Source organism: Artemia franciscana, chromosome 9, assembly GCF_032884065.1.
Source record: "Artemia franciscana chromosome 9, ASM3288406v1, whole genome shotgun sequence".
NCBI lineage: Eukaryota > Metazoa > Arthropoda > Branchiopoda > Anostraca > Artemiidae > Artemia > Artemia franciscana.
In genome coordinates this window covers 24,413,395-24,440,475 of record NC_088871.1, presented here as the reverse complement: position 1 = coordinate 24,440,475, position 27,081 = coordinate 24,413,395, and the positions used below count along the sequence as shown (strand labels likewise).

Sequence of the window (27,081 nt, the reverse complement as noted above, 5' to 3'; positions counted from 1 at the left end):
TAGAATGTTGCGAGAGGGCTCATTCTAACGAAAATGAAAAGTTCTATTGCCCTTTTTAAGTGACCAAAAACATTGGAGGGCACCTAGGCCCCCTCCCACGCTAATTATTTTCCCAAAGTCAACGGATCGTAATTCTGAGATAGCCATTCTATTCAACGTAGTCGAAAAACCTTACAACTACGTCTTTGGGGACCACTTACTCCCCTACAGTCCCCGTGGGAGGGGATACAAGTTACAAACTTTGACCAGTGCTTACATATAGTAATGGTTATTGGGAAGTGTACAGACGTTTTCAGGGGGATTTTTTGTTTGGGGGGAGGGGTTGAGAAGAGGGGGATATGTTTGGGGAACTTTCCATCGAGGAATTTGTCATGGGGAAGAAAATTTCCATGAAGGGAGCGCAGGACTTTCTAGCATTATTAAAAAAAAAAAAACACAATGAAAAAATAAAAATGAAAAAGTTTTTTCAACTGGAAGTAAGGAGCAGCATTAAAACTTAAAACGAACAGAAATTATTCCATATATGAGCGGTTCACTTCCTCCTAATACTTCACTCTTTACGCTAAAGTATTTCTAGTAATTTCAACTATTTATTCTACGGCTTTTGTGATTCAGGGGTCATTCTCAATGAACTGGGACAGCATTTAAGCTTTAGTGTAAAGAGCGAGGTACTGACGAGGGGGTGAAACCCCCTCATATATGTATTAAAAACACGGGGATACAAAAGTTCGTTACGTAAACTAATTTATAAGTTACGTATATCTTTTACTAACAAAAACATTCGTAAAAAGTTAAAAGTTCTAGTTTCCTTTTTAAGTTAAAAAATCGGAGGGCAACTAGGCTTCCTCCCCCACTCCTTTTTTCTCAAAATCATTCCATCAAAACTATGAGAAAGCCATTTAGCCCCCCCCCAAAATGCAAATTTGGTTTTAATTATTCCTCTGCGGAGAGCCAAAATCAAAACATGCATTGATTCAAAAACGTTCAGAAATTAAATAAAAAAAACAAGTTTTTTTAACTGAAAGTAAGGAGCGACATTAAAATATAAAACGAACAGAAATTACTTCGTATATGAAAGGGGCTGCTTCTTCATCAACGTCCTGCTCTTTACGCTGAAGTTTTTTACTGTTTTAAAAAGTAGAGTTGAGAGAAAGAGCCAAACTTTAGCGTAAAGAGTAGGACGTTAATGAGGAAGCAGCCCCTTTCATATACGAAGTAATTTTTGTTCGTTTTAAGTTTTAATGTCGCTCTTTACTTTTAGTTAAAAAAAACTTTTTTTTTTTTATTTAATCTTTAATTCACCTCACAAGATCCACCAGTTTCAGGATCCACCTGAAAACTACATGTCTTGAACAATTTTGAAAAGAACTAATAAAATTAGACTGAATATCTGATTTATAATGATATTAGTTGTTAAAAGCTCATTAGCTCAATATGTTATTTTTCACTGTAATATTTTTATTTTCATTTATAATGCTGTAATAACTGGCAAAGAAAATATATGTAATAAGTCTTGTTTAGGCTGGGAAGGTATTAATAAAAGAATACTAATTGCTCATTATCTGACTAAAATGTTCAGGGTATCAGTTACAGTAGTATGTGCCCTTGTAGAACCGACTAACAGAGATACTAGTGACTCAGATAAATTTTGCTTACAGTTACAAGAGCAAATAGACAGGGTTCCAGGTAGAAATACGACGTTTTTACTAGGAGATTTTAACGCCCAGGTCAGTAGAAATACGGATAGATGGTTTCCTATCCAAGGTAAATTTGGTGTAGGAAAGGAAAACAGTAATGGCTACATACTTTTGCAATTTTGTAGGTGTAACAATCTAGTTATAACCAATGCGGTGTTTGGTCATAAAATGGCCCATAGGCTAACATGGTTTTCATGTTATGGAAAGACAGCAAACCTTATTGATACGTTAACCGAATCAGGAATCAATAACCTTGGAGTAAACCGAAGACTGGCAGGATCAATTCTAGATACTAGGGCATATAGGAGTGGTGTTGTTGATGTTAAAAGTGAAGATCACCATCTGCTGTTGTCTAGGGTCAATTTAAAACTAAAATTTGGGAAGGTTAACTACCTCCCGGGAAGTTGTGATGTTGGTAGACTCCAGGATGAGAATTTCAGAGAAACTTTCCAAGGTCAGTTGAGTACTGAACTTGAAAGTTTAAAGTTTGACAATGTGGAAGACGGTTGGAATAATTTTAGCAAAACAATTTGTGAAGTTGCTGATGGTGTCTTAGGCAAAAAAGTTAGAACTGCAGCTAGGAATATTAGTGAAAAAGCTATATTTAATTGAGAGAATAGGCTTGTACAAGAATTATCTGAGTTACAGATCATATGAAAACAAAAGGAATCTAAGAAACTAGAGAAACCATTGAAATATGAACTAAGGAGATGTTAACTGGAAGCCATGGATAAAATTGCCGAAGATCTGGAGGATGGAGCTAGATGGCATAATAGTAAAATATTGTACTGGCATGTTAATAAATTAAGAGGGATTAGTCAATCCAGACTTGTCCCAGCTAAAAATTTGAGCGGGGTCATTATTAGTGATAAGGAAAGAGATAAAGGGAGATGGGCAGAACATTTTGAGAATTTGCTAAACCGAGATAGAGTTGCAGGAAAAGATAAAGAGGAAAAGAAAAAAGTTTGCGATACCTTTGATGTGATGGAAGATTTGTTTTGTGAGGAAGAATTAGTGACAGTACTAAAAGGATTAAAAAATAATTAGGCTCCATGTGCTGATAGTGTGGTAAATGAGTTTCTTAAACATGATGGCTCTGAGGCTAAAAATACGTTACTGAACATTATGAATATGATTTTTGAAAAAGGGGAAGCACCTAGCGATTTTTGGAAAACTTTAATTAGACCACTGTATAAGAAAGGTGACAAGAGTGAGTGTGGTAATTATCAAGGCATTGGCCTGGTCCCTGTAGGTAGTAAATTACTTAGTAACATGATGCTTTTTTAGACTGAAAGATGATGTACACAAAGTTTTAAGAGAAGAACAGTGTGGTTTTAGAAAAGGTAAGGGATGTGTCGACCAAATTTTTACTCTTAGGTTAATAATTGAGAAGTACTTGAGTTGTCAAACACCTTTGGTCCTCAGTTTTATAGATTGTGATTAAGCATTCGATTCTGTATACCAGCATTCGATTCGGTATACTAGACAAATACATTAAAGTGATTAGTGCTATGTACGAGATTAACACTGCTGCGGTTAAAGTAAAAAATGAGGGTAGCAGCTGGTTTTGTATCAAATCAGAAATTAATCAAGGTTGTGTTCTATCCCCCTTTATATGGATCATTTTGATGGAGTTTGTCTTAAGGAGCACAGGAAAGGCAATGAGAGGCCACGGAATCATATGGGAAGGAAAAACTCTATTGGAGTTAGATTATGCTGACGATTTAAGCATCCTAAATGAAAGTGTAAGGAAAATGAATGAACTTTTAGAGGTTTTACGAGTTCAGGATGCTAGAATAGGTTTGGAAATTAACGCTAAGAAGACAAAGTCACTAAGGCTAGGAGTAAGTGAAGATGAAAAGATGACTTTGGGTAACGAAAAGATTGATCAGGTGGGCAGCTTCACTTACCTTGGTAGTATTATTAGTAAAGATAGTGGGAGCAGTGGAGATGTTTAAAAGAGAATAGCCAAGGCTCAGGGTGTTTTTTCACAGTTAAAATAGTCAGGAAGATCAGAAGACAAGTCTATTCGACGCGACTATTCGATCGATCATCGATCAGAATCGATCATCGTGTACATTGAATTAAGCTAACGCGAAACATGAGTTCAAGTTTTGTATTTGTTTGTGGATTTCTTTAGACAGCAAATGATATCCTATGACAGGTCAAGCTAATTTATATGGAAGTCGTGAAGGTGGCAATCTATTTCGACCATGCAGACAGCAACCTCCAAATAAATTATTTTTGTTGCCTTCTTTTCAAACGAGAAAATGACTACGTTGAAGGGTCCAATGACTTGTAATTAACGCTTGCATGGTTCACGGCATCTTTGTAGATTTTTACTAGGTTTTACGCCACAGTCTATTGGCATTGAAGATTGCGATGGGGTTGTTCCTCTATCTTTAACATTTCTTTCTTCTTCAATTTCGTTTTTGTCTCGTTCTAATTCTCATTGTCTTCTAACAGCACAATTCTTTCTTCTTCATTTCCGTTTTTGACACTCTCTGATACTCGCTCTCTCGTTTTTGCTAACTCTGCAATTCTTTGTTCTTCACTTTCATTTTTGACATGTTCTGATTCCCAGTGTTGCTTGTAATTCTCGCTGCCGTGCATCTTCTAAATGCATATTTCTCAGCTTTCGTATATCTTCCAAACATATATTTCTTTGTTCTTTATTTTGATTTTTGATTCGTTCGGATCCTCATTGTCACTTGTCTTATAACCGCATATTTTTGTTCTTAAATTTCGTTTTAAATCTTTGTAATTCTCGCTGCCACTTATCTTTTAATTTCATATGTCTTTGTTCTTCGATTTCGTTTTTGACTCGTAATTGTTGTTTTGCTAGTATTCTAACTACATATTTTTTTGTTCTATATTTTTGTTTATCATTACTTCAGGCGTTTTTTCTAGGTTGTTCATTTTCACTTGTACATTTATGTTTCTCAGGCTGTTCTCTGACCTTGTTTTGTTCGATGGTCCAGTTTGTTCATTTTTGGCTTATGTTTCGTCCTTTTCTGTCCTTTTTTGTCCTCATTTTGAGCTTTCGTTAATTAGTGTTTTGCCTCTAGATATAATGAAGCTGCTGAAAATGTCTTTTGAAATTTACATCACCAATTATGAACGCCTGAGTTACTAAATTTTTAAGCGATGCAACCCATAGTCTTGACTGAGAGTTCATACTATAAACACCTCTTTTTGGATATAATCTCTTTCATGCATTAAGATAATTGTGAATGTTTTTGCAACACTTGCTCTCTGGTTCTGGGGGGCTGTTGTTATCTTTGAAGTTATTGTTGTATGCGGTTTCGTCTATTTTTAACAAAATGGCTATCACAAAATTTCATTCGGATGGGCACGGGGAAAGAGGGTGCTGAGGAAGGGGCTAGTTGCCCTCTGAGTTGTTTTAACTCTTAAAAAGTGAGCTAGAAATTTGGATTCCCAATCAAATGAGCCCTTTCTTAAGTTTATGCAAGTACCCCTTCTAATAGAACCATATATACATCCAGGACATAACTTACAGCGCCTGTCTCCAGGCCCTTTAGTTAGCTGATCTTTGAATTATTTTGAACAAAATGGCTAACGCAAAAAAAAAAGATCCTGGGGTGGACTAGTTGCCCTCCGATCACTTTTGACTTTTGAAAAGAACACTAGAACTTCTGATTACAATCTAACAAGCTGCCCTCTGAAGTTTATACGATCATCCCATCCATAAAAACCATATATGCCCCAGGGTGTAACTTACAAAATTTCCCTTGACCCTGGGGGAGGGGGGGGGGCTGTGTGGAACCTGAAAGTTTTGTTATCTGATCTTTAGACTATTTTTTAACAAAATGGTTATCTCAAAATTGCTATCGGATGCGCTTGGGGAAAAAGGACGTGGGGTGGATAGTTGCCTTCCGATGGCATTAGAACTTCCTATTTCCAATCGAATGATCCCCCTCTGAGATCGTGTAACGGTAATAAAGGTAATAACGTGTAACGGTAAAGATATCAGACTATCTAAAACAGATTATCTAAACTATCTATAAAAAATACTATCTAAAACCCATCACAACAACTTTTCATTTCAATCCCGAGTCTAGTGTGGCGAAATGGGTGGGAAAGGTGCCGCAAAACTTGAGAAACTTTGAAGACGATTTTCCTCGGAATAATGAAAAGTGTAAATACGTGTTATTACATTTGGACTGCAGTGGTAATATTTCGATTTCGCAGGGCTTGCGAGGGCGATACTTTCAATATACATTAATATTATGTTTGTTTTAAATTAAGAAAGAATTAATATAGTTGTAACTAGAAAGGAATATTCGTAATCAAGAGGATTTGAGCTCATCTGAAAATTTTTGAAAGAAGCTAAATGAATATAGTTACGAAATAAATATATGTAAATAAAATAAATTTAAATAATTTAGTGAAAGATTTGTATCCCTCTGAGAACTCGAGGAATAGAAATTAATATATTGAAATAAAATGAATTCATTTCTTCACACATCGGTTCTGTTTGCAGGTTGGAGCGTCGCTATTTGCCAGCAATATAGGGAGTGAACATTTTATTGGACTCGCTGGCTCTGGAGCTGCTGCTGGGATTGCAGTTGGTGCTTTCGAGTTTAATGTAAGTATACTACTACTACTACTACTACTAATAACTCACTGCAGCACCAAGCCGCCTGAGGCCAACACAGATACGCAGGCTCTTCCTCCAACCTAATCTATTTAAAGCCTCCCTCTTTACACCCTCCCAGGAAGTTCCCATTTCCTTTAAACCTTTATTTTTGACATCCTCCCAACCCAGACAAGGACGATCTGCTTTCCTTGTAGCCCCAGACGGTTGGCCAAAAAGGACAATCTTCGGTAATCTGTCATCCTTCATCCGTAGAACGTGGCCTAGCCATCTCAACCTTTCTTTCATTATAGCACTAGAAAGCGGGATTGAACCACATTTTTCGTACAACCTACTGTTTGAAATACGGTCAGTCTGCCGGGTACCCAGAGCAATCCGTAGGCAATTTCTCTGGAAAACATCTAGTAAATTTTCATCTGCTTTTCGGAGCGCCCATGCTTCAGAACCATATTTGACCACTGTCATCACTGTAGCTTCCAATATTCTAATCTTGGTTTGCAGACTTATCTTTCTATTCTTCCAAGCTTTTTTTAACTGTGAAAAAACACCCTGAGCCTTAGCTATTCTACTTTTAGCATCTCTACTGCTCCCACCATCTTTACTAATAATACTACCAAGGTAACTGAAGCTCCCAACCTGATCAATTTTTTCGTTACCTAATGTCACCTGTTCATCTTCACTTATTCCTATTAGAAGGTCAAAGTCCACTTAGCCTATATGGGGTTCTTAGCTTCAACCAAAATTAACTTGCGGTTGTAAACTGTGATTTTAGTATAAATTATCACAAATTTGTTGTTCTTGAAGCTAACCTAGAGAGGCAAAGCTTACCCAGCAATAATTGGAGCCAGGTGTAACTGTCATCACACTGATGAGTTCAACATCTACATAACATAACCCTAGATTTTGTAATCCTGCAATCCTAGCTCGTACCTTATGACACAAAAGTCAACCTCTGCATAACTTAGCTTTGTATTACTCAGCACTAACAGAAAAGAGGATTGATCCCAAGAATTTCTCACTCAAGCAGAAAGGAGTCCAAAGTCTTAGTCTTTTATTTTAATCCCTCTCCTTTGGAAAAACACTTTGACACCCAACGGCTCCCTGCTTGTTTGCCCGCAGCAAGTACATAGTAGTGATAATGATATCGTGAATTATGTTTACAAATTATCGAGGGAAGGAAAATGTATGGTTGTGTTGTACCTCTTCTGAAACAAGAGCTAAGAGCTAATATGGCACTTGTGACGAGGCCGGAAGAGCCAAGAGTTCATATGGTATGAGCTCTGGCAGAATTCTAAGAATCAATAGATTGATTTAAAAGGAAAATGAGAGGCTTAGTGCCGGTCGGGATTTAAAATAAGAGCTCTGGGTCACGAGGTCCTTTAAATGCAAAATTCATTAAGATCTTATCACCCACTCGTAAGTTAAAGATACCTCATTTCTTCTAATTTTTCCTCTCCCTTCAGCCCGCCCCCCAGATGGTCGAATAGGATGAAAACGACTTTATCAAGTCAATTTGTACAGCTCCCTGAGACGTCTAACAATTTTCATTGTCCTAGCACGTCCAGAAGCACTAAACTCGCCAAAGCACTGAACCCCACCCCCTAACTCCCCCAAAGAGAGCGAATCCAGTCGGGTTGCGTCAATTATGTATCTACGACATTTGCCTATTCTACCCACCAAGTTTTATCCCGATCTCTCCACTCTAAGCGTTTTCCAAGATTTCCAGTTTCCCCCTCCAGCTCCCCCCAATGTCAACAGATCCGATCAGGATTTGAAATAACAGCTGTGGGAAATGAGTTTCTTCTAAATATCAAATTTCATTAAGATCCGGTCACCCGTTCTTAAGTTGAAAACACCTCAATTTTTCAAATTTTTCCAAATTAATACCCCCCAGCTCCTCCAAAGAAAACGGATCAATTCCAATTATGTCAATCACGCATCTAAAACTTGTGCTTATTCTTCCCATAAAGTTTGATTCCGGTCTCTCCTCTCTAAGCGTTTTCCAAGATTTCAGGTTTCTACTGTTTCCCCCTCCAGCGCCCTATGTCCTCAGATCCGATTCAAATTGAAGATGGAGCATCTGAGACATAAGATCCTTCTATGTATCAAGTTTCATTAAGATCCGATCACCCATTCGTAAGATAGAGATACCTCAATTTTCACGTTTTCCAAGAACTCCGACCCCCCCAACTCCCCCCCCCCAATGTCATCGGATCTGTTCGGGATTTAAAATCAGAGCTCTAAAACACAAGATCCTTCTAAATATGAAATTTCATTGAGATGTGATCATCTGTTCGTAAGTTACGAATGCCTCATTTTTATCTAATTTTTCCAAATTACCCCCCTCCCCCCAACTCCTCTACAGAGAGCGGATCCGGTTATGTCAGTCACGTATCTTGGACTTGTGCTTATTCTTCCTGCTAAGTTTCATCCTGATCTCTCCGTTTTAAGCGTTTTCCAAGCTTCCTGTTTCCCTTCTTTAACCCCCCCCCTCCAACGCCACAGGATCCGGTAGGGATTTAAAATAAGAAACGTGAGTTACGAGATCCTTCTAAATATGAAATTTCATTAAGATCTGATTACTCCCTCTTAAGTTAAAAATACCTTTTTCTAATTTTTCAGAATTAGCACTCGCCTCGCCTCTCCCCAATGCCCCCAAAGAAAGTGGATCCGTTTCGGGTATGTGAATTCCGTATATAGGACTTGGGCTTTTTTCTCACCAAACTTCATTCCGATCCCTTCACTCTAAGCGTTTTCCAAGATTATAGGTCCCCTCCCCCAACTCCCCCCATGTCACTGGATCCGGTCGGGATATAAAATTAGAGCTCTGAGACACGATCCTTCCTAACATCAATTTCATTAAGCTACGATTACCCGTTCGTAAGTTAAAAACTCCTCATTTTTTCTAATTTTCTGATTTAACCACCCCCCCCCCCCCACTCGCCCTCCATATAGTTGAAACGCGGAAACGACAATTTCTAATTTAATGTGGTCTGGTTCCTGATGCGCCTGCCAAATTTCATCGTCCTAGCTTACCTGGAAGTGCCTAAACTAACAAAACTGGGACAGACAGACCGACAGACAGACTCGGCCCGGCTTTGCGAAGGGTGCTCTTGAAATGGAAATAATTAATTGAGTATTTGGTGAAGTTTATCCCTAAGAAAAACAAACGACTTGTGAATTCAACCTCGTACTTGTTAACTGCAAAGCAGCTTAAGAGTTCAACTATGAAGGCAGAGTTGAAGTTCGTTGCAGACCGTGCTGACTATTGTTTGTAGAGTCAAGGGAGCTCACACTAGTACTGTCGGGACGTATCTTAAATTAAATTTTGAGTGCGAAGATAACGGTTGCTGACAGGTTGAAAGTATTTTGAAGCAAGTCCGAAAACGTACCTATCCCACACGTCTTGATGAAGATTTGCACGGGGAGCTCGGGCCACTTACTTAAATCACCTTGAAGCTCAACGTGAACGCACGAAAATTCAAGAAGAGAATATGAGAAAGACGTGAAAAGATGACCAGGAAGAAGCTAAAGCACTTAAAGAGCTAGAAAAAAAGAAAGGAAAAACTGTTGAATATGTAAGCATACCTACAAGCAAAACAAGAAAGATGAGCGTCAACACACAAATTTTGCTGTCAATTATCTTCCAACAGCGTATTTCTTTGTTTTCGCTGTCGAATATCTTTTGACCATACATTTCTTTATTCTTCATTTTCACCTTAAGTTCGTTCTACTCCTCGTTGTCACATGTCTTGTAACCGCATATTTTTTTGTTTTTCACTTCGGTTTTTTTATTCGTTTAAACTCTTGCTGCCGCTTATCTCCGAACCGGATGTTCCTTTGTTCTTCACTTTCGTTTTTCGCATCAATTTCATTGTAATTGTCGCTGACGCACGTATTTTAACTTTATATTTCTTTGTTCTTTATTTTCGTTTCTCATTTGTTTAGACATTTTTTCAACATCATTTTCTTTAGCTGCTCGGACTGATCTCGTCGCGTTTGATGGTCTAGGTTGTTTATTTGTCCTCTAGAGATTTTACTTTAATTTAAACTAGTTTTGATTCTCACTGCCACTTGTCTTCGAAGCAAATGTTTCTTCATTTCGTTTATTATTACTTTAGACATTTTTTCAATTCCCTCTACCTTAGCTGCTCGTATCGGTTTCGTCACATTTGATGGTTATTTTGGTTAAATGCATTTTTTGTTCCACAACCGAGATAGAAAAAATTTAGAGGTGCCGAGAATTTTGGACTTAATATACATAAAAAAAAGGTGATTTAAAGGTCTAAAGCTTGTTTTTTTTTCAGGCCTTGTTTCTGTTGCAGTTGCTTGGATGGGTTTTTCTACCAGTATATATTGCTAGTAAGGTAAACATTTTTTTTTTGTATCCACTATAGCATGGATTCAAATGGACTAAGGCTTTTTTGAGGGAAGGATAATAAACAAACACTTGTCGTTTAATAACTTGAATAAAAAGCTCACAGAAATTCATTAAAATTTTGGATTTTGAAGGTGTTGGATCTGAAATCTCCCCCTGGGTACGTCCCAGTAGCAACTGAGACAATAGGGGTTCCTTGGTATGTACTATGGTATCGTCCTTTTACTATATGGATGTATTCAAATGTACGGGTATTATGGTAGGTAATTTTTTGGTGGTTTATGTATATTAAGAATTTTGAAGGATAATTTTTTATTCTGTAAAATCGTCTGGAACATTTTATAGTCAGAAATCAAACGTGATTTTGTTGCTTTTCACATTGTCATTTATACCGTTGAATGCTTTTTTTCCTGCCATTTTTTCATAAAAGATCAATGTTCGCCTTAACAGGATCAAAAATAAAGTAAATCAATTTTCATAGTCTAAAGCTTTAAAACAGGAGGTTTTAAGCTATCCTATCTTAACAGACCACCGCGGAGGGCTGTTTACTGTCATTTTGTGCCATACAAGATCAATTTTTGAAAGTGTTAGTCCAAGACATTTCCCAATCTGTGAAACTCAATGGACGGCACACGACACCCTCTGGTGTGCATCATCATACATAAGACTTCTTTCTGGCATGTCTGACGAAAATATGAGTTTACACTAGAATCCTTCATCTAAATTTTAAGAAAAATTGCCAATAGCGTTTCTTCTGACGATTCGTCGCAAATGACGCTAGTGTGGTACAGTGTACCTGCTTTTTGGCACCCTCTGCCTGCAAAATGAGACATAAAGCATTTTCAACCTTTTCCCCTCAAAAATAAATCTATAAACTAAAAAATGACAATTCTTTTTATTTAACTATGTTTTTTTATTGAAATATTTCTTATATTGCTGACTTTTGTTCGTGAAACTTTTTTATTCTCATTATTCTCTTCTTGAAACTTGTACTTTGATTTTCGTCCTCGTAAAACTTAGTTTTTTGATGGAACTTGTTGAGTGCTAATTTGTTTTTGTTCGTGAAACTTTTTGCGTACTGTTTTTTGTTCGTGGAACTTGCTGAGTGTTGATTTGTCTCTTCGCAAAATTATATTTTCATTTTATCTCATATCTGAACTTCGTTTAATTTATCTGAGGACAATGACCAATTGTCAGAAGTAGTTAAGCAACATACAAAGCAACATCATTCCATTGAACATGCTAGAAGTGATAACAAAGGAAAAAATTTAACGTTTAAAAGAAATCTTCTTCTCCAAGCGGGTGGTAGTTTTGTTACATTTTTACAGCAAATAATTGTAGGATTGTAAACAGTTTTCCCTAGAAAATGGCATAACCCAACAAATTGACACCAGTAGAACTCGCTTTTTCACCAATTGAACACTTTAAAGACGATTTCAGTATATTCATTTATGATGAGAATATTGCCGATGATAAAAAACTACTTTTACTTCAAGATGAAATTCGACGAGTGGACAAACATAAACTCTATCACATCATACCGGTCAACGTAAGTGCAATTGATAAAAAAGAATCACTCATTCATGATTCTGGAAGAACTACAACAACACCACAACCATAGGAGGAAAGTTCAATATTGTCCAAGGTTTTGTCTAGTGTTGGAATCTTACTTCCACACTCGTATCGTGAACAAAGTAAAAGACTCTTGACATATATCACGGAAATTGAACACATTAAACTTGATAGTAAAGGAAAAAGAATTGTAATTCAGGCGAAAAGCTATAATCTACTTGATTTAATATATAATATTGTTATAAATCGTAAAGAACTTCTATCATTTGACAATCATCGACAAATAGTCTTATTACCAATAAGCGAATTCTAAGGAAATTAATGGAACATAGTAATAGTAGTCTAACATTAAAAGAAGAGGAAGATTTTCAATCAATCTTGGAAAATCCTAGCACACCTGCCGTAACTAGTAGTAGTAAAACAATGATATGATGACACCAGTGGTGTTGAGATAAAAGAGTATTTACATCAACTCATTATCATCAACCACCCTCTAGTATACAAAAGGGTAGCGTTTAAGTGGGAAGTTTAAGTTCCCCCACCGCACTTTGCCAAGTCACTGGTCTTATAAAAGGGATAGTGTGAGAGCATCTTCAAAATGAACCAAATTACACTCTACATTGAAATCATAGGTTTCGTGGTAATCATTATCGAAAACCTAAAGCCTTTTTCCCGTTGCATATAATGCAAGCAGATTTTTTAACCGTAGATGAAATTCAAAGGCGCCAAAATACATCCTTCAAATATATTATGTTTGTAATCAGTGCCTTTAGTTGCCTAAAGGGACAGGGCAAGATCTTTATTAGTTCTCTCCTTTACAATTAGAAGATTATTCTCAACGATGATCTGAGAGATGTTCTACTTTTTACAAATATACAAACTACGAACAAACATAATCAATGGTAGAACTGCTGGAAGCACCAGTAGTATGGATCGTGTCATTTTGGCGGACTATCCATCTGGCTTCTGCTCGGACAGTTGTATGTCTCTTTACGCTTCATTCGTTGAAACATCGAGAGTTGGAAATAGCAAGGTTCCCCTCCTACGTGTTTTTGAAAGAAAAACTAGTCATAGTCACATTCATCATTACAATATAAAGTATATTCAATATATCCCTGTAAAAACTTTCTTATTTGAACTCTGCCAGTTAAAATTAAGAACTGAGTTACGAAATCCTTTAGCAATAACAAAAGATTTGGTTTAATTACACGGCATTTTCGACCTGTTCAATAGTAAGATGCCTAATAGGAAAATTGCATTTGTTTGTCCTGATATTGATTGCTATTTTGCTACCCTTGATCTAAAACAAATGAGCTATGGAATGGACTATCACTAAGTTCGTTCATCAATGTCGGATTATGGTTTTGGCAGTTGGTTTTCTAAGTTGTTTCGCTCTGTGTTTCTCTTGGGTAGAAAAATATATTGTTTGGCTGCGGATTTTGCATCCTCTGCACTGACCGATTGGGTTAGTTGATACACTAACCGATTGGGTACCGATACGCCAGGATCTTAAAGAAATATTTTGAAAAATTTCGGGTCTGGTGCACGATCCCTTGGCAATCGATTGAAATCTCGACAAAATGGAAAAGTGATCATGTCACTCATCATGTCTCGACTCAGATTATAATCAAAAGACATCACTCGTCTCGACTCAGACTATAATCAAAAGACATCACTCTTGTCAAAGAAGAGGAACACAAGGAAACCAAGAAAGAAAATTGTTAGATAAATTTTTAGAAAAGTTTCTACATAAATGAAACATTGGCGAGCACTAGCAATAATCTTTCAAATTATACGAGCTACATACAGTTCCGTTGATGATACTAAAGTCATTTAAGGTACTGAGGGGTTCAGCCAATGGATATGAATATAAGACAGACACCGACACTGCAAATACAATAAGAGAGGCGACAACTAGTGAACTACATTTAATTTGTAAAATAGATCATGGGATATTTAATAGATCTCAATGGCTACCACCGAATATTAAGGTGAAAATAAAATTCCCGCTTGCTCCATCCAATTTAATTTTTCGAAAGGTATTTGCTACAGCACGCGATGTAACAGTCGCTTTCTTCTTTGCAATAATTTCTGTAAGAAAGCAATAGGTTATGAGTTCTGTTGCGTTGGCAGTGGAAAAACTGAGAGCTGGTGGAAATAACATCAAAGTACTTTTTCCTCATACAATCAATAATCAGCAACATATTGCCACGGGTTCACGCACCTTCACCGGCTTTTCATTTATCAATGGTGAATTTTCTTCAAAACTAGCATTGGAATTTGTAAAAAGTGCCCTTGCTATAGGATCGTGGATAAATTCCTCACACAGATTTGAAATTTTTGAACTTCCCCCTCCTGTGTGGAAAGTGAATGGAATACTGCTTTACAATTTATCCTTTGATAAATTCTATAAGAAACTGTATGATTTGATAATGCAGTCCCTTGATCGAGATTCACAACTATTTGAAAATGATATAACCGATAAAATGTTGGGAAAAATTCATGGTATTAATTTATTGGACTTGTCTGGCACTCGAGATATGAGTATCGTACGACCGGGGAGATCAGGGTTAGACTGCACCTTTGCTGAGCTATTTCATGAGAGTAATGCATTAATCTAATTAAACCAATTTGAAACTTACTGAGAAACTACCCTCCCCCCCAAGGCTGTATTCTACTAGATCTTGCACCATAAACACATGAAATAATCAGCGTGTTTAATTTGGAACTGTGCATGTCCAAATACAAATCTTTTTGCACAGCCTTAGGATTTCCTTGAAATATTCAGAGTGTTAACGATACACTTTGTCATTGTAAATAGCATTCCGTCGGACGTAAAGACAGGTCATTGGCTATGCATCTTTCAGAGAGTGGAAAAATAGAATTTTTTGATCATCTTGGCCTACCATACACAATCTACACTTCGCATATCGACAACTTTATTGATAGCAGTGGGAAAGCCATTATTCAAAACCAGAAGAGAGTGCAGAATTTAACGACTAAAAGCTGTGGTTTTCATGTATTATTGTATATCATTTTCTGATGTTATGGCTATAGCTTACTTACAATGAATTTCACAATATCTACATAGACAACCCTTGTATGAATGACCTACTACTTGAAAATATACTTTCATACCTGTATGATATTATTTAATATATAATATTTATCTACGTATAGGTAGTTGTCGAGAAGAACTAATGGTGGCAGACCATCTGAATTTACTGTGTATTGATCTTAATAGGTAAGATAATGGTCACATTTTCTACAGTATAATGTAACTTAACTCTAATTGTATCTCTTTGTGAAGTCAGTGATACTCCTTTCAACCATATTGTAAAATTCACGTGTTTCAATTTTCCTATTTGAATCAATGTCACATACATTGTCACAGCCATTGCATTCAACGCGATGATATATATAGAAACCAAATTCTCTTTTTATTCCAACAGTTGAAGCATAGACCCGATTAGTCCTCCCAAAAAAATTTAAAACCATGATGTTACCAGTCTGTTAGAAAAAAATTAAATCTCGTTTAGGGTTCTTTCCAATCATACCGAGATGCGTATTCTCCCATTTATCACATTTATCGTAGTGGAAATTAGAGCATAGGAATCCTCTAATGTGAGAGTCGCAAATCTCATCAATAGAGAAATTATGGTTTTTAATTTGTACTGCATACCCTCTTTGTAATTTACATAGATTGCATAATCTACATTTTTCATCATACCTATTAACTATACAGTTCTCACAGGACGACAAGCTGCTCCATGTGTCCATGCATAGATGACATGTATAGAACATTTTTTTCAGTGTTGACTCTCTCACCGCCAAAAAAAACTGACGTATTGATCGAGAAAGGGAGTTGAGAAAGAGGAGGAGTGATCGAGTGAGATCATATTTGAAATCAACTGAATCTCTTTGAACAGGATCTTCTAAATTGTCGACTTAGTTGTTGTTCACATGAGAAAAAATTTGGGTGGAGTCTTAAATCATCATTTTATTTCCAAGGCAGTGTTCAGAATAAAATCCACAACAATATTTTGTTTAGTTTCGTTTAGAATGACATTAAATTGAGTAAATGCGTTTGGGCCACGACTCATAAGTATCATGTAATAAATCAAAGTTGTAGATTTGTCTTTCATGATATTATCCAGCATTCTTTGAGAGAATATTTTCTTTTGCAGTTATAACTTTTGAAAACAATCATTAAGATTCAGACATTTTCAAAAATCACAATATTCTGCATGATTTTATGTTTTGTAAATACATCCATTCTTAATCCTAACACTCTCACAGTTGACTACAGACTAACTAAAAAATTCCAAGATTATTTCTACTTCAGGAATATCCCTTGAGACAGGACCAGTAACCTACTAAAACTGTCCAAAAACATTGTCGATTTAGAAACATATTATTTCATAATTACAATGACATACTATTCATTTTTCACATATTGAATCAAGTTATTGTTCTCAATATATTATATTTCACTATTGCATTTAAAGCAGCTTGAAGTCATGTATATGCATTATATTATTTTTGCTGCAAAACATAACTGTTCCTCCAATTTGAATTTGCTCAATGATATCTCATATCTTGCATACATCTAATCCCAATCGAGGCCTAGTCGACATCCTCTTGTAATTTCTAATGCTACGTTTGGTACTCTTATGTTTTGTATTATGGCTGTTTGCAGCTCCACTATCAACTTCCAATAGTATAAACAAACCTTTCATTTTTTGCTAGTATGTCTTGTCAAAAAAAAATCTTGATGATAAATTTATACTCGAACTGTTCTCTCTCTGAATTATAATTTCTTATTAGCATAAAATATATTGAAAATCCAGCCTTATATTGGATCTCTTTGCTATGGCTGGTTGCTAGGGCCTCAAGGCTATATGTAAATTGTGTCCTCATTCGAATATGCTAATGATGTGTCTGTTTGAGTATGCAAATGAGGCTTAGGGTATGTACAATGAGGCTTAGGCTATAATCATTAGAGCCTCAGGTGTCTTTGTTGCCTCCAAATGTCAACATTACTTGTATTTCGAATTTGGATTGAGAAATTTATTTAGAGTAATAGATTTTCATTTCTTAGTTTGGACAAAGTTCAATTCGTCCTTCAGAACTAATGGTTGCTCCCTCAACTGTAACCCGTCTCTGTATGGTATAAAAGGGGAATGGAAAAATATGGGCAAAAAAGAACAGATTGCACTGACGTGGTTGGCCTAAAATTTAAGCAAAATAATAGATTTTGAGACCTATTAATTCAAGAGTTTTCGTTAGAATTTGTTTTAGTTTTGGTGGAAAGAAGTACTTGCTTATGTGCAAATTCCAATAACATTAGGAAAGATAAACATTTGACCAGTTCTACTGGAAATACAAGGAACTATAGTAAACATTATTGATGCCGTGAGATTTTTGGTAGTAAAGGAGTATCCTCATCCTGCAGTCTACACGGATTTTGAAACCGGGTGCAGCTTTTATCCATGGCTGAATACCGCTTCTTTTTCTAGGTGTCAACGCTGCCAGAGTATATGACAAAGCGATTTGGAGGACAAAGGATTAGAATATACTTGGCCATCATTTCTATGGTTTTATACATATTCACAAAAATCTCAGTAAGATTTATAACTATTTCTTTTCAAAATTTCAGCTTTTAAAAGTAAATTAATTATATATACATGTTGAGTCTCTGACCCTTTTTCTTTTCAGATAAATAGCGCTTTTTTTCGGATTAGATTTGCTTTTAGATAATTTGAAAGTATCAGCCAAATTCTCGTTGCCAAGGCTGTAATTTCATATTATGTAGGGTTTTGATTAAAATCGACTCCTCTCCGGTTGATTTTGGTCATTGAAAGATAACGTTATGCCAAAACGGCAGTTGATTTGAATTCTTGTTTATTGGATTCGCCAGTGTCATTCGGGGACCCATTCGAAACACTTTTTCCTGCTATTCAAATAGTGATTTAGTTTTTAGTTTGTTTTTAGACTTCAGAGTCTATGTTTCTATATTACTGTTGTGTTTCGTCAGAGTTGACATTGGAAAATAAAAGCGAGGTTTTTGCTCTTTAAGCAATTTAAATTCTCCACAAATGAAAATCCTTAATTTTTCCACATAATTGTGACAGTCTTGAAAATGTCATTGCACTACTGATGTGTTTAAAAATGACGTCACTCGCATAAATACTTTTTTTTTAAACACCGATTGTTTACTAAGGTTCAACCTTTTGATTTTTTTTGTAAGGTTTTTATTTGTTTTAATCCCTTGTTAAAATATATAAAAATATTTTTGCAACTCCTATATTTTTGCTTTTCAAGCAATTTAATGTCTTTTCATACTGCAATCTTTTCAAAGATATTTGATTATTGAAGTAAGTCCGATTTCTAACTACGATTTCTACTAAGCTTCGAACTTTTGGTTTTCCAGTTGTAAGGTTTTTGAATTGTTGTAATTCCTTGTTAAAATATATACAAATACTTTTGCTATCAATAGTTCTTTGCTCTTTACGCAATTTAATGTCTTTTCATAGTGAGGCTATTCATAGATATAAAGTCCGATTTCTAACAACGATTTCTACTAAGAATCAAAATTATGGTTTTCTTTTTTAAGATTTTTGAGTTGTTGTAATCCCTTGTCCAAATTTAAAGTGTTTTTGCAATCACTAGTTTTTTGCCCTTTAACTAATTTAATGTAAACTTTTTCATGCATGATAACGTCCAATTTTTCCACATAAGTGTGACAAGTGCGAATGACGTCAATTACGTGAATATATCTTTTGCCAAAACTTAGGCTCCTAATGAATTTTGTCAAACTTTTGACCTATCTAAATCGTTTTCTCATGCCAGAATATACCAGGAAGCTAATTTTCCCGAAATAATATGGAGCTGTTTTCGAGAAAAAATACACCAAGTACATACACAATTATTGCTCACTTATAAAGATCTATATATATAAAAATAAGTTGTCTGTGTGTGTGTGTGTGTGTGTGTGTGTGTGTGTGTCGAGTGACGTCATGTTCGTGTGTCGACTGGCGTCATGTTAGTCGACTGACGTCATTATAAGGATTGAGCTGTATGCGTCATGAAGTTGTTTGTCGACTGACGTCTTGTTTGTCAACTGATGAAATTACATACCGGGACACCGGGACACAAATGACGACCGGGACACAGGGAATATAAATGACGATCGGGAACCTCAAAGAGAAATTATAGACTGGGACACCCGGACACAAATCACGACCGGGACACAGGGAATATAAATGACGACCGGGACATAGGGACACAACTACAACAGAGACGCCTTGAGCACAGGCGGGATATATAAATGACGACCGGGAACCTGAAAGAGAAATTACAGACTGGGACACCCGGACACAAATCACGACCGGGACACAGGGAATATAAATGACGACCGGGACATAGGGACACAACTACAACAGGGACACCGGGGGCACAGGCGGGATATATAAATGACGACCGGGATTGTTCGAATAGAAATTACAGACCGGGACACAAATGACGACCGGGACACCGGGACATAGGGAATATAAATGACGACCGGAACACTCAAAGAGAAGTTACAAACTGGGATACCGGGACCCAAATGACGACCGGGACACAGGGAATATCAATGACGACCGGGACACAGGGACACATCATTAGAATAATGAGGTATAGATCTGAATATGGATTGTTTTTCCCATGGACAATTATATGTTGCATGTTCAAGAGTCAGTAAACCTGGTCGCGCCACCCCAACAGCTAGTCGTATATATATATCTATCTAATTTTGAGTTTCTTGATTAAGAACATACCAGCCTTCGGCTTTTCTGTTGATAGCTTGTTGGTTTTTGGCCTATTTTTCCTTGACGCATGAAAACTATTTGCGGTACGTTCGGTACGTTTCTTGCGGTACACATGAAAACTATTTGCGGCACGTTATTTGCGGTACGCTTGTTTGATGTAGCATCACTAAAGAATGCATTTTTTTCCATTTCAGAATTTTCTTTTATTAACTTTTTTTACTGTTTTGCAATTAGATTATTTTCCTTTTTTTTTAATTACAGTTTTCTCTTTTAATATGATTTTTTTCCTTCTTTACAATAATAATGTTAACTTTCTACCATCTTTACTTTCATGTTCCAGGTTGACATGTACAGTGGCGCCCTCTTTATACAACAAGCACTCAATTGGTCAATCTATGGCTCAATAGCCCTACTTCTTGGCTTGACAGCACTTGTGACATCTCTAGGTGGTTTGACAGCTGTCATTTACACAGACACACTACAGTTTCTTATCATGATCTCAGGCTCTCTGTACGTAACATTTAAAGGTAATTCTATAAATTATTTATAATAAGGTAGTAAACTTGAGAAAAAATGTTGTTTCTCCTAGGTATTGAAGCTAATAGAAGTTTTACTGTCCAAATAATCATGAAAAATGTGTTCATTTTAAAATGTATATATATATATATATATCTATATATATAAAAATAAGTTGTCTGTGTGTGGATCTGTGGATGGATCAGGTGACGTCATGTTTGTCCGCATATGACGTCTGAATTATTTCACACTAATACAAAAGAAGAAAAAAACTAAAAAAGGTAAAAACTACAAAAAAAAACTAAAAAGAAAAAAAAACTAAAAAAGCTAAAAAACTAAAAAAAAAACTAAAAAAAGGTAAAAATCTAATAACTAAAAAAAAAACTGAAAAAAATAAAAAAAAGGCAAAAACTACAAAAAAAAATAAAAACTAATAAAAAAAACTAAAAAAGCTAAAAAACTAAAAAAACTAAAAAAAAACTAAAAAAAGGTAAAAAAACTAAAAAAAAACTAAAAAAGAAAAAAACTAAAAAAAAGGAAAAAACTGAAAAATAAAAGAGAAAAAGAAAACTAAAAAATATGAATAAATATATATAAAAATAAGTTGTTTGTGGGTTATGTCTGTCTGTCTGTCTGTCGAGTGACGTCGTGTTTGTCCGCATATGACGTCTGAATTATTTCACACTAATACAAAAGAAGAAAAAAAACTAAAAAAGGTAAAAACTACAAAAAAAACTAAAAAGAAAAAAAACTAAAAAAGCTAAAAAACTAAAAAAAAACTAAAAAAAGGTAAAAAACTAAAAACTAAAAAAAACTGAAAAAACTAAAAAAAGGCAAAAACTAAAAAAAAAACTAAAAACTAATAAAAAACTAAAAAAGCTAAAAAACTAAAAAAACTAAAAAAACTAAAAAAAGGTAAAAAACAAAAAAAAAACTAAAAACTAAAAAAGAAAAAACTAAAAAAAAGGAAAAAACTGAAAAATAAGAGAAAAAGAAAATTAAAAAAATATTAATAAATATAAAAAATAACCGGGACACCGGGATACAAATGACGACCGGGACACAGGGAATATAAATGACGACCGGGACACAGGGACACAACTACAATGGGGACGCCGGGGGGCACAGGGGGATATAAATGACGACCGGGACACCGGGACACAAGGAATATAAATGACGCCCGGGACACTCAAAGAGAAATCACAGACTGGAACACCGGGACACAAATGACGACCGGGACACAGGGAATATAAATGACGACCGGGACACAGGGACATAACTACAAAGGGGACGCCGGGGTGCACAGGGGGATATATAAATGACGATGGCGACTCAGGGAATGGTCGATTAGCAATCACCATCAACAAAGCTCAAGGGCAATCATTAGAATCATGAGGTATAGATCTGAATACGGATTGTTTTCCCATGGACCATTATATGTTGCATGTTCAAGAGTCGGTAAACCTGAAAATCTATTTATTTCATCTAAAAAACTAAAAAAAACTAAAAAAGGCAAAAACTACAAAAAAAAACTAAAAACTAATAAAAAAAATAAAAAATCTAAAAAACTAAAAAAACTAAAAAAACTAAAAAAAAGGTAAAAAACTAAAAAAACTAAAAACTAAAAAAAACTAAAAAAAAAGGAAAAAACTGAAAAATAAGCTAAAATAAAGGTAAAAACCAATAAAAAACTAAAAAAAAAAACTGAAAAAACTAAAAAAAGGCAAAAACTACAAAAAAAAAACTAAAAACTAATAAAAAAAGTAAAAAAGCTAAAAAACTAAAAAAACTAAAAAAACTAAAAAAAAGGTAAAAAACTAAAAAAAATAAAAAATAAAAAAAAACTAAAAAAAAGGAAAAAACTAAAAAAACTAAAAAAAAGGAAAAAACTACAAAAAAAACTAAAAACTAATAAAAAAAATAAAAAAGCTAAAAAACTAAAAAAACTAAAAAAACTAAAAAAAGGTAAAAAACTAAAAAAACTAAAAACTAAAAAAAACTAAAAAAAAGGAAAAAACTGAAAAATAAGCTAAAATAAAGGTAAAAACCAATAAAAAACTAAAAAAAAAACTGAAAAAACTAAAAAAAGGCAAAAACTACAAAAAAAACTAAAAACTAATAAAAAAGTAAAAAAGCTAAAAAACTAAAAAAACTAAAAAAACTAAAAAAACTAAAAAAGGTAAAAAACTAAAAAAAATAAAAAATAAAAAAAAATAAAAAAAAGGAAAAAACTGAAAAATAAGCTAAAATAAAGGTAAAAACCTATAAAAAACTAAAAAGAAAAAAAGGAAAAAACTAAAAAAAATTTTCATCTAAAAAACTAAAAAAAAACTAAAAAAGGTAAAAACTAGATTAAAGTAATTCGAAAAAAGAAAAATGGTAAAAAACTAAAAAAAAAACTAAAAAGAAAAAACTAAAAAAAAAATTAAAAATTGAAAAAATAAAAAAAAGAAAAAACCCAAAAAGAAAAAACATAAAAAAATAAAAAAGATAAAAAACTAAAAAAAACTAAAAAAAAAAGAAAAAACTAAACAAACTGGGAATTGCACAAATATTTCGATATATTTTGATAATATATATAAAAATAAGTTGTCTGTCCATTACGCCAGATTATATCTTCTATATATATAAAAGAAAACAAACTAGAATGTAAAAACTGGAAATTGCATAAATATTTCGAAATATTTTGACAATAGGTTAAAGTAATTCGAAAAAACAAAAATGGTAAAAAACTAAAAACAAAACTAAAAAGAAAAAACTAAAAAAAAACTAAATAAAAAATTAAAAAAAGAAAAAAACTTAAAAAGGAAAAATGTAAAAAAAATAAAAAGGTAAAAAACTAAAAAGAAAAAAAAACTAAAAAAAACCTAAACAGCTAAAAAAAAAGAAAAAACTAAAAAAACTGGGAATTCCACAAATGTTTCAATATATTTTGACAAAAGATTAAGGTAATTCGAAAACCTTAAAACATATACCCAAAATTTTGAGGTTTATTATCAATAAAAAGAAGAAACTTAAAAAAGAAAAACTAAAAAAGAAAAAAATAAGAAAAGAAAAAACTATAAAAGAAAAAAAACTGAAATGAAACTGTATCTATATATCTATATAAATGACGACCAGGACACTCTAAGAGAAATTACAGACTGGGATACCGGGACACAAATGACGACCGGGACACAGGGAATATAAATGACGACCTGGACACAGGGATACAACTCCAACGGGGACGCCGGGGGCACAGGGGGATATATAGATGACGACGGGGACACAGGGAATGTTCGATTAGCAATCACCATCAACAAAGCTCAAGGGCAATCGTTAGAAAAATGCGGTATAGATATGAATACGAATTGTTTTCCCATGGACAATTATTATGTTGCATGTTCAAGAGTTGGTAAACCTGACAATCTATTTATATGGACAGACAATAGGACAGCGAAGAATGTTGTATATTCGCAAGTTTTACGTAGTTAAATATATATCTATATATATAAAAATAAGTTGTCTGTGTGTGGATCTGTGGATCAGGTGACGTCATGTTTGTCCGCATATGACGTCAGAATTATTTCACACTAATACAAAAGAAGAAAAAAACTAAAAAAGGTAAAAACTACAAAAAAAACTAAAAAGAAAAAAAAACTAAAAAAGCTGAAAAACTAAAAAAAACTAAAAAAAGGTAAAAATCTAATAACTAAAAAAAAACTGAAAAAAAATAAAAAAAGGCAAAAACTACAAAAAAAATAAAAACTAATAAAAAAATAAAAAAGCTAAAAAACTAAAAAAACTAAAAAAAAACTAAAAAAAACTAAAAACTAAAAAAGAAAAAAACTAAAAAAAAGGAAAAAACTGAAAAATAAAAGAGAAAAAGAAAACTAAAAAAATATGAATAAATATATATAATGACGACCAGGACATAAGTAAAAAAAAAAAACTAAAAAAACTAAAAAAATGGTAAAAACTACAAAAAAACTAAAAACTAATAAAAAAACTAAAAAATCTAAAAATCTAAATAAACTAAAAAAGAAAAAAAAAGAAAAAAGGAAAAAAATAAAGGAGAAAAACAAAACTAAAAACGAATGTATATACAGACCGGGACACCGGGATACAAATGACGACCGGGACACAGGGAATATAAATGACGACCGGGACACAGGGACACAACTACAATGGGGACGCCGGGGGGCACAGGGGGATATAAATGACGACCGGGACACAAGGAATATAAATGACGCCTGGGACACTCAAAGAGAAATCACAGACTGGAACACCGGGACACAAATGACGACCGGGACACAGGGAATATAAATGACGACCGGGGGGACGCCGGGGTGCACAGGGGGATATATAAATGACGATGGCGACTCAGGGAATGGTCGATTAGCAATCACCATCAACAAAGCTCAAGGGGCAATCATTAGAATCATGAGGTATAGATCTGAATACGGATTGTTTTCCCATGGACCATTATATGTTGCATGTTCAAGAGTCGGTAAACCTGAAAATCTATTTATATGCACAGACAATGGGACAGCAAAGAATGTTGTATATTCGCAAGTTTTACGTAGTTAAAAACATATATATATATATATATATATATATATATATATATATATATATATATATATATATATATATATATATATATATACCACCAATATATATATAATATATATAATATAATATATATATAATATATAATATAATATAATATATAATATATATATAACCCACCAACTAGGTGTTGGGGTGGCGCGAAGCGCCACCCCAACAGCTAGTATATATATATATATATATATATATATATATATATATATATATATATATATATATATATATATATATATATATATATATATATATATATATATATATATATATATATATATATATATATATATATATATATATATATATATATATATATCTATATTCACAGGTGGGACATAGGGACACAACTACAATGGCGCGTAACTAATATGGCGCGTAACGACTTACGCGCGCGGGGGGGGCTTGGGGGGGGCGCGAAGCACCCCCACCAACTAGGTGTTGGGGTGGCGCGACAGCTAGTATATATATATATAGCCTATACTAGCCCCAACAGCTAGTATATATATATATATATATATATATATATATATATATATATATATATATATATATATATATATATAATTATATATATATATATATATATATATATATATATATATATATATATATATATATATATATATATATATATATATATATATATATATATATATATATATATATATATATACTAGCTGTTGGGGTGGCGCTTCGCGCCACCCCAACACCTAGTTGGTGGGGGTGCTTCGCGCCCCCCCCAAGCCCCCCCCCGCGCGCGTAAGTCGTTACGCGCCATATTAGTTACGCGCCATTGTAGTTGTGTCCCTGTGTCCCGGTCGTCATTTATATTCACTGTGTCCCGGTCGTCATTTGTGTCCCGGTGTCCCAGTCTGTGATTTCTATTTGAGGGTCTCGGGCGTCATTTATATTCCTTGTGTCCCAGTGTCCCGGTTGTCATTTGTGTCCCGGTGTCCCGGTCTGTATATACATTCGTTTTTGAATTGGTCTTTTTTTTAGGTTTTAGTTTTTTACCTTTTTTTAGTTTTTTTTAGTTATACCTCATGATTCTAATGATTACCCTTGAGTTTTGTTGATGGTGATTGCTAATCGAACATTCCCTGTGTCCCCGTCGTCATTTATTTATCCCCCTGTGCCCCCCGGCGTCCCCGTTGTAGTTGTGTCCCTGTGTCCCGGTCGTCATTTATATTCCCTGTGTCCCGGTCGTCATTTGTATCCCGGTGTCCCGATCTGTATATACATTCGTTTTTGAAATGGTATATGATGAAATAAATTTTTGTATTTTTCCCCTTTTTTTCTTTTTAGTTTTTTTTTTGTTTTTACTTTTTTTTAGGTTTTTTTCTTTTTTCTTTTTAGTTTTTTAGTTTTGTTTTTCTCCTTTATTTTTCATTTTTTTTCCTTTTTTATTTTTTTTTTAGTTTTTAAGCTTTTTTAGTTTTTTTATTAGTTTTTTTTTACCTTTATAAAAAGGTAAAAAAACTTTTTTACCTTAAAAAAAAGTTTTTTTTTACCTTGTGTAGTTTTTACCTTTTTTTTATATTTTTTTTTTACTTATGTCCTGGTCGTCATTTATACTCCCTGTGTCCCGGTCGTCATTTGTGTCCCGGTGCTTTGTTGATGGTGATTGCTAATCGAACATTCCTTGTGTCCCGGTCGCTTTCTCTTTGAGTGTCCCGGTCGTCATTTATATTCCCTATGTGCCGGTGTCCCGGTCGTCATTTGTGTCCCGATGTCCCCGTCTGTAATTTCGTCAGTCGAAAACATAACGTCAGTCGACACACAAACATGACGTCACTCGACAGACACACACACACACACAGACAACTTATATATATATATATATATATATATATATATATATATATATATATATATATATAT

The 27,081-nt window shown here is 34.2% G+C and overlaps 1 protein-coding gene across 1 annotated transcript in view; it reads left to right on the top strand.

Moving 5' to 3' along the window:
• LOC136030794 (sodium/myo-inositol cotransporter-like) overlaps positions 1-20,603 on the top strand; it is a gene marked incomplete at its 3' end in the record, with an annotated part of 29,747 nt that extends 9,144 nt beyond the window's left edge. Inside the window, 4 exon segments of the mRNA XM_065709840.1 lie at positions 6,202-6,306; positions 10,623-10,682; positions 17,785-17,889; positions 20,417-20,603. Coding sequence (XP_065565912.1) covers positions 6,202-6,306; positions 10,623-10,682; positions 17,785-17,889; positions 20,417-20,603 — 457 coding nt within the window.
• Positions 20,604-27,081: the final 6,478 nt, after the last annotated feature.